General features: G+C 40.7%; 7 protein-coding genes across 7 annotated transcripts; 3 read left to right on the top strand and 4 right to left on the bottom strand.

Moving 5' to 3' along the window:
* Positions 1 to 423: 423 nt before the first annotated feature.
* GCK72_003273 (uncharacterized protein) lies at positions 424 to 1,783 on the bottom strand (the record flags this gene model as incomplete). The annotated part of the gene is made up of 4 exons (XM_053723936.1): positions 424 to 932; positions 992 to 1,514; positions 1,567 to 1,688; positions 1,738 to 1,783. The coding sequence occupies 4 exons, from the start codon at positions 1,781 to 1,783 to the stop codon at positions 424 to 426; spliced, it is 1,200 nt and encodes a 399-aa protein (XP_053592581.1).
* Positions 1,784 to 2,413: 630 nt separating this feature from the next.
* GCK72_003274 (uncharacterized protein) lies at positions 2,414 to 3,766 on the bottom strand (the record flags this gene model as incomplete). Its single annotated transcript, XM_053723937.1, has 4 exons — positions 2,414 to 2,925; positions 2,972 to 3,488; positions 3,531 to 3,661; positions 3,709 to 3,766. The coding sequence occupies 4 exons, from the start codon at positions 3,764 to 3,766 to the stop codon at positions 2,414 to 2,416; spliced, it is 1,218 nt and encodes a 405-aa protein (XP_053592582.1).
* A 443-nt stretch (positions 3,767 to 4,209) lies between these two features.
* On the top strand, positions 4,210 to 5,506 carry GCK72_003275 (uncharacterized protein; the record flags this gene model as incomplete). Its single annotated transcript, XM_053723938.1, has 4 exons — positions 4,210 to 4,255; positions 4,307 to 4,431; positions 4,475 to 4,961; positions 5,004 to 5,506. The coding sequence occupies 4 exons, from the start codon at positions 4,210 to 4,212 to the stop codon at positions 5,504 to 5,506; spliced, it is 1,161 nt and encodes a 386-aa protein (XP_053592583.1).
* A 1,445-nt stretch (positions 5,507 to 6,951) lies between these two features.
* GCK72_003276 (uncharacterized protein) lies at positions 6,952 to 8,298 on the top strand (the record flags this gene model as incomplete). The annotated part of the gene is made up of 4 exons (XM_053723939.1): positions 6,952 to 6,994; positions 7,042 to 7,172; positions 7,224 to 7,743; positions 7,790 to 8,298. The coding sequence occupies 4 exons, from the start codon at positions 6,952 to 6,954 to the stop codon at positions 8,296 to 8,298; spliced, it is 1,203 nt and encodes a 400-aa protein (XP_053592584.1).
* Positions 8,299 to 10,418: 2,120 nt separating this feature from the next.
* Positions 10,419 to 11,765, bottom strand: GCK72_003277 (uncharacterized protein; the record flags this gene model as incomplete). Its single annotated transcript, XM_053723940.1, has 4 exons — positions 10,419 to 10,927; positions 10,974 to 11,493; positions 11,545 to 11,675; positions 11,723 to 11,765. 4 exons carry the CDS (start codon positions 11,763 to 11,765, stop codon positions 10,419 to 10,421), a joined length of 1,203 nt encoding a protein of 400 aa, XP_053592585.1.
* A 408-nt stretch (positions 11,766 to 12,173) lies between these two features.
* GCK72_003278 (uncharacterized protein) lies at positions 12,174 to 13,466 on the top strand (the record flags this gene model as incomplete). Its single annotated transcript, XM_053723941.1, has 4 exons — positions 12,174 to 12,189; positions 12,237 to 12,361; positions 12,404 to 12,917; positions 12,961 to 13,466. The coding sequence occupies 4 exons, from the start codon at positions 12,174 to 12,176 to the stop codon at positions 13,464 to 13,466; spliced, it is 1,161 nt and encodes a 386-aa protein (XP_053592586.1).
* GCK72_003279 (uncharacterized protein) lies at positions 12,957 to 13,433 on the bottom strand (the record flags this gene model as incomplete). Its single annotated transcript, XM_053723942.1, has 1 exon — positions 12,957 to 13,433. The coding sequence occupies one exon, from the start codon at positions 13,431 to 13,433 to the stop codon at positions 12,957 to 12,959; it is 477 nt and encodes a 158-aa protein (XP_053592587.1).
* Positions 13,467 to 13,552: the final 86 nt, after the last annotated feature.

Genomic DNA, 13,552 nt, shown 5'->3' on the forward strand with positions numbered 1-13,552 from the left:
CTATAGATCAAGCATCCGCTTAGTACGTAGGAAATGAAAAACACTTTTGCGTACACTATTTGCCGATCTGGAATTTCATGTAAAAATCCTAACTATATAACAAGTTCGAGAGCTCATAACTTGGCTGGGCAAAATATGTAGAGAGTTTTTACTGCAGAAATGGACTTTGCGTAGTCGGAAGGACCTATGACCAAATATAGAGATTGTTTGAAAGCAGCGCCTGCAAAGACTTCCCTAGTAAAATGGATGAGAATTCAAAGAGGTATAGTCATAAATGTTCGCTACTGTATAAGAACCATGTCAACAATTATGTCGTTTTTAAATTTAGGCACCGTGTGAGAAAAAAAAACAATTGAAATCTTCGGTTAAAATAGTTTCATTGAGCACAGATCCGAACACAACACAAATAATTTAATTAATTGGTTATTGATTCTTAAAATATTGAGCATCACAATAGTTATCAGTATCACACGAATAGGTTTCACATACAGAATTAGCTACGACATTCATTGAAGCGATGTTTATCCATCCAGTTTCATGCGCACTCTGCTGGTTCATCACCACAGATTTATCAGATGCCAACTGAGGATATCCGGAAAGCCACATGAGGGGTTGTTGAAGCGGAACCTGTTGGCGTCCCGTTGGTTGAGTCCATACCCAGGATCCAGAGACATAATTCAATCCGATATGGTACTGATAGGGCGGCGAGAATCCTTGAGTGTTTCGAACGGCTGATAGAATAAAATCGTGTTTGGCTTGGTTGAATTCGGTGGCTAGATTCGAATTGTTCCAACGATGACTGCAACTCATTTTGGCAGCTCTCCAGACCTGAGGCATTGTGACAGGTAGAATACAGATACCATAGCGAGTGGAGGCGGGATCAAAGTAAGACCCGCTGTACTGTATCCAGTCGTTCGCGCAGAAGCAATTGGCTGAAATGTGGCATTAAGAATAATTCAATATAGGCACTTGAAATAGTGAGATCACTCACACTGCAACAAGGCAATCTGAACTTCATTAACGAGATTTCCCGCAACATTATCTTTTGCAAACGAAAACGAAAACCCAGGACTTGCAATCTGGGAGAGGCCCTGCAGAAGTCCAGCACTTCCTGGTTGTTCATAAGCAACTGTGATTATATTGACATCAGATAGTTTCAATCGTTCGGCAATAGGTAATGGGTCCAATTCTCCATTTCCGTTATATTCAGATGCATAGACGATCACTACTTTTTTATAGTGGTCACGAGTAGAGTTGAAACTCTGATCTACAAACATTTTTTCCGCCAATTCGAGTCCAGTGGCTAGATATGATTCAGTAGTGTTCGCAACAGTTAAGAAAGCATCGAAAACCCCGTTGAATGTGTCAGCGAAAGATTGGTATTGGTTGAGATCTGCATTCTGCGTGGCGACAGAGTTATATGTGACCAATCCAAAACGAGTGGTTCTGGGCTCGAACGTATTAGATCCAATTCGAGTTCCGTTATTGAGGACGTTCACAATGTTTAAACCCACCTGAAATTTCGTAAACAGTGATGAAGGCGTTATGAGTAAAATAAATAATGACATTTTGCAATCCGTTGAAGGTCATTCCTTGAGAATTATCCACAACTGCGACAACATCCAGCCAGAGATTCGAGAGATCGGTACCACATGGGCGGTCCACATAGGACAGAGAAGAATAGTCACCTGTAATATAATATTTTAGGTTGTCGCTTAAAGATTCTTGTGGTCTTACCATAGACTCCAACTAATAATAATAGAATTAATAAACCCAGCTTCATTGTGAAAAAATAGATGACAATGTCTGTTCCATTCACTAGTATCTATACTGTAGCGCGCAACTTTTGCTGGAATTTATTTCAAAATGCTTGAAAAGGGGAAGGAGCCCAACCCTTTTTCCTTCGGGGGAACTCCCTCTCAATACGTCATCTCTGCTAATGAAACAGTTCGCGGTGACAAGTGTCTGGCGCAGAAAGAATAGATAATGAATAATAAAGTCAATATTCAAACTAGTTGGCGTTCTGCGAAAGTGAGTTACAGAGGCCGATGGAACAATTCAAATCTAGCCACTGAATTCAAAAAAGCCAAACACATCTTTATCCTGGAAGCTGTAAATGCTTACCCAGGATTTTCACCGCCGAATAAGTACCAAACATTCATGTGGCTTTTCGGATATCCTCAACCGGCGTCTACTCAATCTGCGGTGATGAATATGCAGAGTGGGAATGGAACCGGTTGGCAGAAAAACCGAATTCAATGTTTGCTATTGTATAAGAACCATGTCAACAATTATGTCGTTTTAAAATTTAGACATCGTATAAGAACTGAAAGAATGCAAATTTTTAATCATCGGTTAGCATTGTTTTATAGAACACAGATCGGAAAACAACACAAATAATTCAATAAACTGATTATTTTGTCTTCATATATCGAGAATCACAATAGTTATCGGTATCGCACGAATAGGTTTCACAGATATAACTAGCCGGAGTTGTAAAAGTGCCAACGTTGTTCCATTTCGTTGTTACACCACTCTGAATATTTGATACGCCAGACTGAGAAGAAGGAGAACTCGGAAAGCCTGTTTGCCAGTTGGACCAACTTTGGAGGTTGACTGGTGGCTGTCCTGCCGGTTGATCCCAGACCCAGGCACCATTGACAAAGTTAAGCCCGATGTGATACTGATACGGTTGTTTGAATCCTAAGTAACCGCCTTGAGCAGCTGACAGAATAAATTCGTGTTTAGCTTGATTGAATTCCGTGGCTAGGTGCGAGTCGTTCCAACGATGAGTGCATTCGATTTTGGCGGCAGCCCAGACCTTAGGCACGTTGACAGGTTGAAGACAGACACCATAGCGGATAGACGCAGGATCAGAGTAAGACCCGCGGTACTGTATCCAGTCTCTTGGGCAGAAACAGTTGGCTGAAATGAGGCATTAAGATGTACTCGATATGGCCAGATCACTTACATTGCAACAATGCATTCTGAACTTCTTCCACAATATTCCCTGCACCATATTCACTTGAAAAAGAGAATCCAGGACTTGCAATTTGGGAGAGACCGTTCAGAAGTCCAACACTGCCTGGTTGTTCATAAGCAACCGTGATTATATGAACATCAGTTAGTTTCAATCGTTCGGCAATAGGTCTCGCGTCAAATGGTGCATATCTATTGTATTCTGATGCATAGACGATCACTACTCTTTTATAGTAGGCACGAGTAGAGTTGAAACTCTGATCATTGAACATTTTCTCCGCCAATTCGAGTCCAGTAAATAGATATGATTCAGTAGTGTCCGCAGTTGTTGACAGAGCACCGAAAATACCATTATGAGCATCCTCAATCGATTGGTATTGGTTAAGATCTGCCTTTTGAGTCGCTACGGAGTTATAGGTGACCAATCCAAGACGAGTGGTTCGTGGCTCAAATGCATTAGATCCGATTCGAGTGTTCTCTCCGAATACTGATAAAATGCTAGATGCTACCTGAATATCATTTTGGTCTCAATGGTACAATAGACTACTTACATAAGACAATCCTTTATTGGTCATTCCGCGAGAGTTATCTACAACTGCGATAACATCTAACCAAAGATTAGAGAGATCTGTGCCACACGGGCGGTCCACATAAGATAAAGGAGAGTAATCGGCGGAACAGGCTGAAATATAATTTATTTGACTGGATCTTAAAAATCTGGACTCTCACTGAATACTCCAAGAAGAGTGAGTAAAATAGTGTGAAGTTTCATCTCGACAATCTTCATCGGACAATTTTTTTTCTATTCACTAGTATATATACTTTAGTTTTGCTGGAATTCACCATTTTGAAGAGCCTCACCCATTTTTTGTTATCAGTTCTTCCTCTTATTCTAGTCATTCATAATTCCGGGGAGCTGTCTGATAAGCAGGTGTCAAGTGTTTGGTTCACACGATTTTTATCGATTACAGTATATATTCAAAGTCGAACTGGAAACAGGCCATGTTCGCTTTGGAGGTGAGGTATAGCGACTGAAATATACAAAATACACAGAAGTTAGAAGACGATAGATTTTACTGAACATTTTTTGTCAGTATAAAGAGAAAATTAACAACAAACCGAAAGGAAGAATAGATAACAAAAAAGGCGTGATTACTTCCTGAATTGCAGCGTGCATCAGTATAAAACATATGAAACAAATGACACCTAGACTGCAACACTTTCACCACTATGAAGCTCCATATTGTTTTATCAGTCTTAGCCGCTGCAGTATACGGTAAGCTAGCTGACTGGAAGGAAGGAGCTTAACCGTGCAAACACTTTCCAGCCGACTCCTACTCCCCTCTATCGTATATGGACCGCCTATGTGGTACCGATCTCTCCAATCTTTGGTTAGACGTCGTGTTGGTTGTGGATAACTCGGAAGAAATGGGCAGCCAGCGATTGGGTGATGTAAGTAGCTTCAAGCACTCGCAGACTTACAAAATATCTTCAGATCACAACCAACATTCTATCAGTTTTTGGGGCTAATACTCGGATTGGTTCGACCTCATCGGAGCCACGAACCACACGAGTCGGATTTGTCACCTTTAACGCTGCTGGCTCACTATACGCGGATCTCAACCAATTCCAGTCATTCTCTGATCTTAGAAATGGTGTAACATCTTTGCTGAAAGTTCCAGCCAATACAAAAGACTCATATCTCGCAACTGGTCTTTCTATGGCTGCCCAACTTCTGACAATGCAAGGATTCGACGGTAAACGTGACCATTATCAAAAAGTTGTTATCGTCTATGCATCAAAATATGGCGGGACCGGAGATTTGGATCCCCAACCGACAGCGGATCGGTTGAAAGGATCTGGAGTTAAAATTATCACTGTTGCCTATGGAGATGAAGCACTTCTGGAATCGTTAAGCACTCCTCGGTTTGGCTTCAACTCAGCCAGCGGTTATCCACAAATTCAAGGAGCACTGTTAGAGTGTAAGTGTTGTCTTAATATCGTTAAGAGGTATTTTTTTTCAGCAAACTGCTATTGCCCTCTCGATTGGATTCAGTACCGCTCAGACTACACCGATCGAGCTTCCTTCCCATATGGTGTGTGTATCCGACCCGTCCCTATTCCAGCTAGCTGGCTGGGTGCAAAAATGAGTTGCAGTCATCGTTGGAACAACTCAAATCTAGCCACTGAATTCAACCAAGCCAAACACAACTTTATTCTGGAAGCTGTAAAAGACACCCGAGGAGTCTCACCGCCGTATCAGTACCATATTGGATTAAATTATGCCTCTGGATCCTGGGTATGGACTCAATCAACGGGACGCCAACAAGTTCCACTTCAACAACCCTTCATGTGGAGTTCCGGTTATCCTCAGTTGGCGTCAGATAAATCTAGGGTGATGAGCGTGCAGAGTGGGCTAGGAACTGGATGGCAGAACATCGCTACAACGACTCTCAGTGCCAATTATGTCTGTGAAGCCTATTCGTGTGATACTGATAATTATTGTGATGGTGATCAAAGATACTAATAAAATTTTGCTTCAGTGTAACTGTTCAGAATATAATTTGGAAAACACATATTGCACCTGCTTGGTTACCATGAAACTGAATAGCGTTTCAATATCTGTGTAGTCGCCACGATATGATTGATATTTAAAGACAAGGCAGCTATTCAAAAGAAAGTGTGAAAACCTCTCAATGAAAGACTAAGCAATGATCGGCTGATGTAATAAGCATCAAACTTGTCTTTCAATAAAAATCTGTCCATACGTTCTTATCAGAGCCGAGTAAGAAAAATTGAAAAGAAAAAGTGGACTCGATTGGGGACTACAGAATTTCAGATTTTCTTTCAGCACAGTTTCAGTCAGCCCCGCCCACTTTTCTTTATCAGTTTCCCGGAATTGTTTTTTTTTGCACTGATAAGGAACTTACAGATGGATCATTAGAAATGTATGTTCCCTGGTGGATTTTCCATGCAAAGTTAGTCAGGGGTAATGAAAAATCCCAATAAATGATAATCTCAACAGTCTTACCGACAAATTATTTGATTAGATACATCACTAAGCATCACAATATCTATCGGTATCACAGACATCGGTCTTACAAAAACAACTTTGAGCAGTACGACTTTCCAAGTTGACTGGCTGAATGTATACTCCACTGAAAGCAAGGGCAGGGTCTGAGTAGGATCTACAGTACTGATTACGATGCCACTTGGAATCTTATGAGGAATACGACAAGCGTTCTAAGGGAAATATGACTTACGCTAGAGAAAAGGTCATTAGACGTTCTTTGAGAGTTATCCACAACCAAAGATATCTTGAAAATTCGACGCGAATAGACTACAATAAACTACTCTTCATGACTACAATATTATGGATGTACATACATAACCATAATCTACACAACTTAAATGTTGAAACGAAAACTCGTGATTGATTCAAGGCATTTATATTTATAGTGTGCTCATCAGGAATTCCGAATATACCTGGAAGGAGCAAGGCTCACCCAAGTCTTATTTCTTATATATTCTTCCCCTATGGGCGTCGTTTACAGACTAGACCCTTGACAACCCAACAGAGTGGGCTCTTTTGTAGATCCTTATTGTTAGAGAAAGAAGATTATTGGAGGAAAAATTGATAAGGAAAAATGAGCTGAAGAGAAACAAACCTCACCCATTTTTTCTTATCTATTCTTCCGTTTTGTTTTCTAGGCATTTGGCAACAGCTGTTTTCTTATCAGGAATAAATAACGTTCCCTTGAATTACAAACAGAGGAAGAACTGATAAGAATGGGTGAGGCTTCTTCAGAAGATCCTGAATTCCGATATTTCTTCCGAATTCTTATGAAGGGTGTCTAAGAAGAAAGAAAAGTATAAAAAGGGTGCTCAAGACAAGAACAACATCATCCACTTTTCCCCTTTCATCTGAAAAAACCTTCCAAAGTCTTCTAAAGTCTTCTGAAGTCAAACAAGATGAAGTTACTCAGTCTTTTCGTCACTCTTCTTGGAGTATACGGTAAGAGATCATGTTCTAGAAGTATAGTCAAATCAATTATATTTCAGTTTGTTCTGCCGACTACTCTCCCCTGTCTTACGTGGACCGTCAATGTGGTGAGGATTTGAGCAATCTCTGGCTTGATGTCGTTGCAGTTGTTGATAACTCTCAAGGAATGACAGATGATGGATTGAATAATGTAAGTTGTTCTTTTGCTTAAATGCCTTCATCACTTATACCAAAATTCCAGGTGGCTGCCAACATTCTGACCGTCTTCAGTAACGGAACTCGAATTGGATCTAATACGTTCGAGCCCAGGACCACTCGGCTTGGATTAGTCACCTACAACAACGTCGCCACTCAGAGGGCAGATCTTAATCAATACAAATCGATTGGTGACGCATACAACGGGGTTTTCGATGCTCTCTCAACTACTGTGGACACTACTGAATCATATTTAGCCACAGGACTCACTTTGGCGGAGAACATGTTGCTAGAACAGAGTGCCAACTCTACTCGTGCTCACTATAAAAGAGTAGTCATCGTCTATGCTTCGGAATACAAGGGAGACGGAGAGCTGGACCCATTACCTGTTGCAAGTCGATTAAAACTAAATGATGTCTACATAATCACAGTTGCTTATGAACAATCGGGCGATGATGGACTTTTGAAAGGTCTTTCTCAGATTGCAAGTCCTGGATTCTCCTTTTCTAATGATGATCATCAATCCGGAAATCTCGTTGGAAAAATCCAATCATCATTGTTGCAGTGTGAGTGATCTGACTTTATCGAGTACTTCTTAATATCTCATTTCAGCCAACTGTTTCTGCCCGAGCGACTGGATTCAATACCGCACATCGTACTCTGATCCTGCCTCCTACCGCTACGGTGTGTGCATCCAACCCGTCAATATTAATTCTAATTGGCTTGCTGCAAAAATAAGTTGCGGTCGTCGTTGGAACGTCTCCTCCCTTGCCACTGAATTCAACCAAGCCAAACACGACTTTATTTTGTCAGCTGTTAAAAAAGCTAATGGATTCGCTCCGCCGTATAAGTACCAAATCGGATTGAATTATGTCTCTGGATCATGGGTATGGGATCAACCAGCGGGACGCCAACAGGTCCCACTTCAAAAACCTTTCATGTGGCTCTCAAACAATCCTCAGTCGGCGTCTGATCAATCTGCGGCAATGAATATGCAGAGTGGACAAGGAACCGGATGGATGAGCATCGCTACAATGGTTGGTAGTGCTAATTATGTCTGTGAAACTTATTCCTGTGATACCGATAACTATTGTGATGCTCAATTTTTTAAGACGAAATAATCTGCTAATTGGGTTATTCGTGTTTTATTCTGATACTTGCTCTGTGTTCAATAAATTTATGCTAACCGATAGTTTAAAGTTTTCATTCTTTGAGTTCCTATAAAGTGCCTAAACTGGAAATTGACATGAATTGTTGACATTGTCACAGGCCAGTCTCTCACCTGTCTCTTCTCTCTTTTCCTCCTGTTCGATCTCTATGCTGAGAAGAATAACTGTATTAGGCGACACCATTAATACAACGACAGCCTCTAATAGAACGACAGCCTCTAATAGAACGACAACAAAAACCTGTTCGAAAAATAGAGCGACATGTCGCTCTAATACAGTTTTTGCGGTAATTCAATAGTGACATCAAGTCGCTCTCCTTCCAATACCGGGTAAATAAATGATTGCGATCTACATCTGAATGTATCTAAAACAGACAGAAATGTTAAGTGAGGAGGCACGCTCCTGTCTTTTACAACATAGTCTTTATACATTGATGAGTATACCTTTTACTTTAACATCCATCTTACAAGGGAAGTCTTTGGAGACGCTGCTATCTAACGATCTTTAAATTTGGTAATTGATTTTAGGTTGATTCATAATTTTCTGCGATTTTTCGATAAAACTTTGATTGAATTTTTTAATCCAAAGAGAGTTCCAGAATTCAAAGTGTTGTTTATCAGCATCGATGGTCTTCTGGCAACATTTCGGCAGTTTACTGATTTTCTCCGCGTAGAGTGCCCATTCGAAATCATTTGAAAAGGAAACTTGCCTCTTTTTGATATCTTCTTTTTATTCGATTGTTTCCCGTTCAAATGAAGTTAGAGTCAAGAAAAAAGTTTGTAATCAGAGAGAAGAAGGTTGAATAAGTACGTTGAATAAAATAGAATTATCCAACCAGATGACAACAGTTTGTTGTGGGTTTCTTGGTTCTTTGGTTCTAATCAACTTGAGAAAGTGTTGTCATACCGAAAATGTCTTTGTGTTACATCTCCCCGTCCTAGAGTCACACAGTTTTAAGTTTATCGAAATGAGGGAAGTGAACATCTGATATTACTTCTCTGTCCTCGTTCAGGAGTTCCCACCACTTTCAGGTTTGAGAACACCCAGAGCGCGCAAATTTTAGTCCACGCATTGTACTTTCCTCACATCGTTACAGAAACAAATTCTCTCATTCCGTCGAATAGTTTCCACCCATGAACTACAGTTACATGAGTCACACTTAACAAAGTTGCCAACCTACGGGTGGTTTGATACTGATCCGCTTCTACGATTCCCTGCAATAACTTCAAATCTAGCTCTGACTGCTGAAAGAAAGGAACTTTTTCGGTCAGATCCAAGTTTCTTGTTTCAAATTTTTTGAATCAAAAGTTATTTGCGTTGAAGCAAGAAGACCTTTGTTAACATACATCGGCAACTTCCTTTTAAATGATATAATTTTTAGACCAGAAACGAATGAAAACAAAATAACGTTTCGAAAACGCAAAAATTTGCAACAAGTACTTGAGTAGGTCAACCAAACAACAAAACAACCACATAAAAAAAACAACCTCAGTGCCGAGAAATCAAAACGACAACCGGTGAGCTCGAAAATTGCAGAAAATTATGAGCCAACCTAATACTTAGGACTACGTGGAGTCGATTTCAACAGTCAAAACCGTCAGAATATCTTGGCGAGCCGAGTTCTAATTGTAAGATCTCAAACTTTTCATATGGTTTGGTTTTCACATGAATTTCAAGTCGTCTTATCGTGATTTCGCCCATTTTTGACCCATCGGTGCCAATAGGATGACTCTCGAGCCATCGATGGATCGCTTCGTCAAGATATTTAAACGATTTTGACTGCAAAAATGAACTCCACGTTGTCGACAATACCTCATATGTGAAACCAAATTTAAAGATTGTTAGATAGCAGCGTCTCCAAAGACTTCCCCTGTGAGATGGATGTTGAAGTGAAGAGGTATACTCATCAACGTTAACTACTGTATAGGGACTTTGTCAACAATTCATGTCAATTTCCAGTTTAGGCACTTTATAGGAACTCAAAGAATGAAAACTTTAAACTATCGGTTAGCATAAATTTATTGAACACAGAGCAAGTATCAGAATAAAACACGAATAACCCAATTAGCAGATTATTTCGTCTTAAAAAATTGAGCATCACAATAGTTATCGGTATCACAGGAATAAGTTTCACAGACATAATTAGCACTACCAACCATTGTAGCGATGCTCATCCATCCGGTTCCTTGTCCACTCTGCATATTCATTGCCGCAGATTGATCAGACGCCGACTGAGGATTGTTTGAGAGCCACATGAAAGGTTTTTGAAGTGGGACCTGTTGGCGTCCCGCTGGTTGATCCCATACCCATGATCCAGAGACATAATTCAATCCGATTTGGTACTTATACGGCGGAGCGAATCCATTAGCTTTTTTAACAGCTGACAAAATAAAGTCGTGTTTGGCTTGGTTGAATTCAGTGGCAAGGGAGGAGACGTTCCAACGACGACCGCAACTTATTTTTGCAGCAAGCCAATTAGAATTAATATTGACGGGTTGGATGCACACACCGTAGCGGTAGGAGGCAGGATCAGAGTACGATGTGCGGTATTGAATCCAGTCGCTCGGGCAGAAACAGTTGGCTGAAATGAGATATTAAGAAGTACTCGATAAAGTCAGATCACTCACACTGCAACAATGATGATTGGATTTTTCCAACGAGATTTCCGGATTGATGATCATCATTAGAAAAGGAGAATCCAGGACTTGCAATCTGAGAAAGACCTTTCAAAAGTCCATCATCGCCCGATTGTTCATAAGCAACTGTGATTATGTAGACATCATTTAGTTTTAATCGACTTGCAACAGGTAATGGGTCCAGCTCTCCGTCTCCCTTGTATTCCGAAGCATAGACGATGACTACTCTTTTATAGTGAGCACGAGTAGAGTTGGCACTCTGTTCTAGCAACATGTTCTCCGCCAAAGTGAGTCCTGTGGCTAAATATGATTCAGTAGTGTCCACAGTAGTTGAGAGAGCATCGAAAACCCCGTTGTATGCGTCACCAATCGATTTGTATTGATTAAGATCTGCCCTCTGAGTGGCGACGTTGTTGTAGGTGACTAATCCAAGCCGAGTGGTCCTGGGCTCGAACGTATTAGATCCAATTCGAGTTCCGTTACTGAAGACGGTCAGAATGTTGGCAGCCACCTGGAATTTTGGTATAAGTGATGAAGGCATTTAAGCAAAAGAACAACTTACATTATTCAATCCATCATCTGTCATTCCTTGAGAGTTATCAACAACTGCAACGACATCAAGCCAGAGATTGCTCAAATCCTCACCACATTGACGGTCCACGTAAGACAGGGGAGAGTAGTCGGCAGAACAGACTGAAATATAATTGATTTGACTATACTTCTAGAACATGATCTCTTACCGTATACTCCAAGAAGAGTGACAAAAAGACTGAGTAACTTCATCTTGTTTGACTTCAGAAGACTTTAGAAGACTTTGGAAGGTTTTTTCAGATGAAAGGGGAAAAGTGGATGATGTTGTTCTTGTCTTGAGCACCCTTTTTATACTTTTCTTTCTTCTTAGACACCCTTCATAAGAATTCGGAAGAAATATCGGAATTCAGGATCTTCTGAAAAAGCCTCACCCATTCTTATCAGTTCTTCCTCTGTTTGTAATTCAAGGGAAAGTTATTTATTCCTGATAAGAAAACAGCTGTTGCCAAATGCCTAGAAAACAAAACGGAAGAATTGATATGAAAAAAAGTGGGTGAGTCTTGTTCCTCTACTTCAACTCCATCGTATAAAACTACTTACTGCTTCCTAAATACCAATTAGTGTATCACGATGAGGTTGCATATTATTTTATTATTCTTAATGGCAGTGGTATACGGTAAACTAGCTGACTAGACTAACTCTAACCATTTGAAAACCTTCTAGCCGACACCTACTCCTCACTCTCCTATGTAGACCGCCCATGTGGTACAGATATCTCCAACCTTTGGCTAGACGTCGTGTTGGTAGTGGATAACTCTCGAGGGATGACCACCCCCGGATTTCAAAATGTATGTTCTGTAGAGTTCTGCAAACAAATACAAAATGTTTAGGTGGCAACTAATATCATTGACATTTTTTCGGCAAATACCCGTATTGGCTCAAAGTCTTCTGAGCCAAGAACTACTCGTGTTGGTCTTATCACCTATGCCTCTAATGCAACACTAAAGGCGGATTTGAACAAATTCCAATCGATTGGTGATCTTATGGACGGAGTATTTGATTCTCTCAGCAATGTAGCCAACTCAGCAGACTCGTTTATCGAAACTGGTCTGGCGATGGCTGAGCAACTCTTGGGAAGTCAAGGATTCGGCACAGGACGTGATCAATATCAGAAAGTTATTATCGTCTATGCATCAACGTATCAAACAAACGGAGAATCGGATCCAGAATCGATAGCTGATCGATTGAAAATGTCTGGAGTTAAAATTATCACTGTTGCCTATGGAGATGCTTATGGACTTATGAAATCGTTAAGCAATATTGCCTCTCCAGGTTTCGCTTTCAGTAACTCGCCCGGCAATGCTGGAAATCTTGTTGCACAGATTCAAACCTCACTATTGCAGTGTAAGTTCTCGTTTAACTAGCTTTTTCTAAATCTCCGTTTCAGCCAACTGTTTCTGCCCAGACGGCTGGATACAGTACCGAGCCGACTACTCTGATCCCGCTTCCTCTCGATATGGTGTGTGTATCCAACTTGTCAGCTTGCAAGCTAACTGGCTTTCTGCAAAAATGAGTTGCAATAACCGAAATTCCTCCCTTGCCACCGAATTCAGCCAAGACAAACATGACTTCATTTTCAATGCTGTTCAAAACACCACAGGATTCTCTCCGCCCTATCACTACCATATCGGATTGAATTATGTCTCTTCTGGATCCTGGGTATGGACTCAGCCAACTGGACGCCAACAGGTTCCACTTCAACAACCCTTTATCTGGAGTTCCGGATATCCTATCCAGGCGTCTTCCAAATCTGCGGTGATGAACATGCAGAGTGGGCAAGGAACCGGCTGGCAGAACATCGCTACAATGACTCTCAGTGCCAATTTCATTTGTGAAACCTACTCGTGTGATACCGATCATTATTGTGACGAGAATATGAATAAGCAGCAATGACCATTGGTGTAGAATGATTGATTATTTCAATTTTGAATGAATATACCGAAAAGCCTTCACTAGAGGCGCCCAAAGTATTGAACGCT

The sequence above is a fragment of the Caenorhabditis remanei genome, chromosome I (genome assembly GCF_010183535.1).
Source record: "Caenorhabditis remanei strain PX506 chromosome I, whole genome shotgun sequence".
Classification (NCBI taxonomy): domain Eukaryota; kingdom Metazoa; phylum Nematoda; class Chromadorea; order Rhabditida; family Rhabditidae; genus Caenorhabditis; species Caenorhabditis remanei.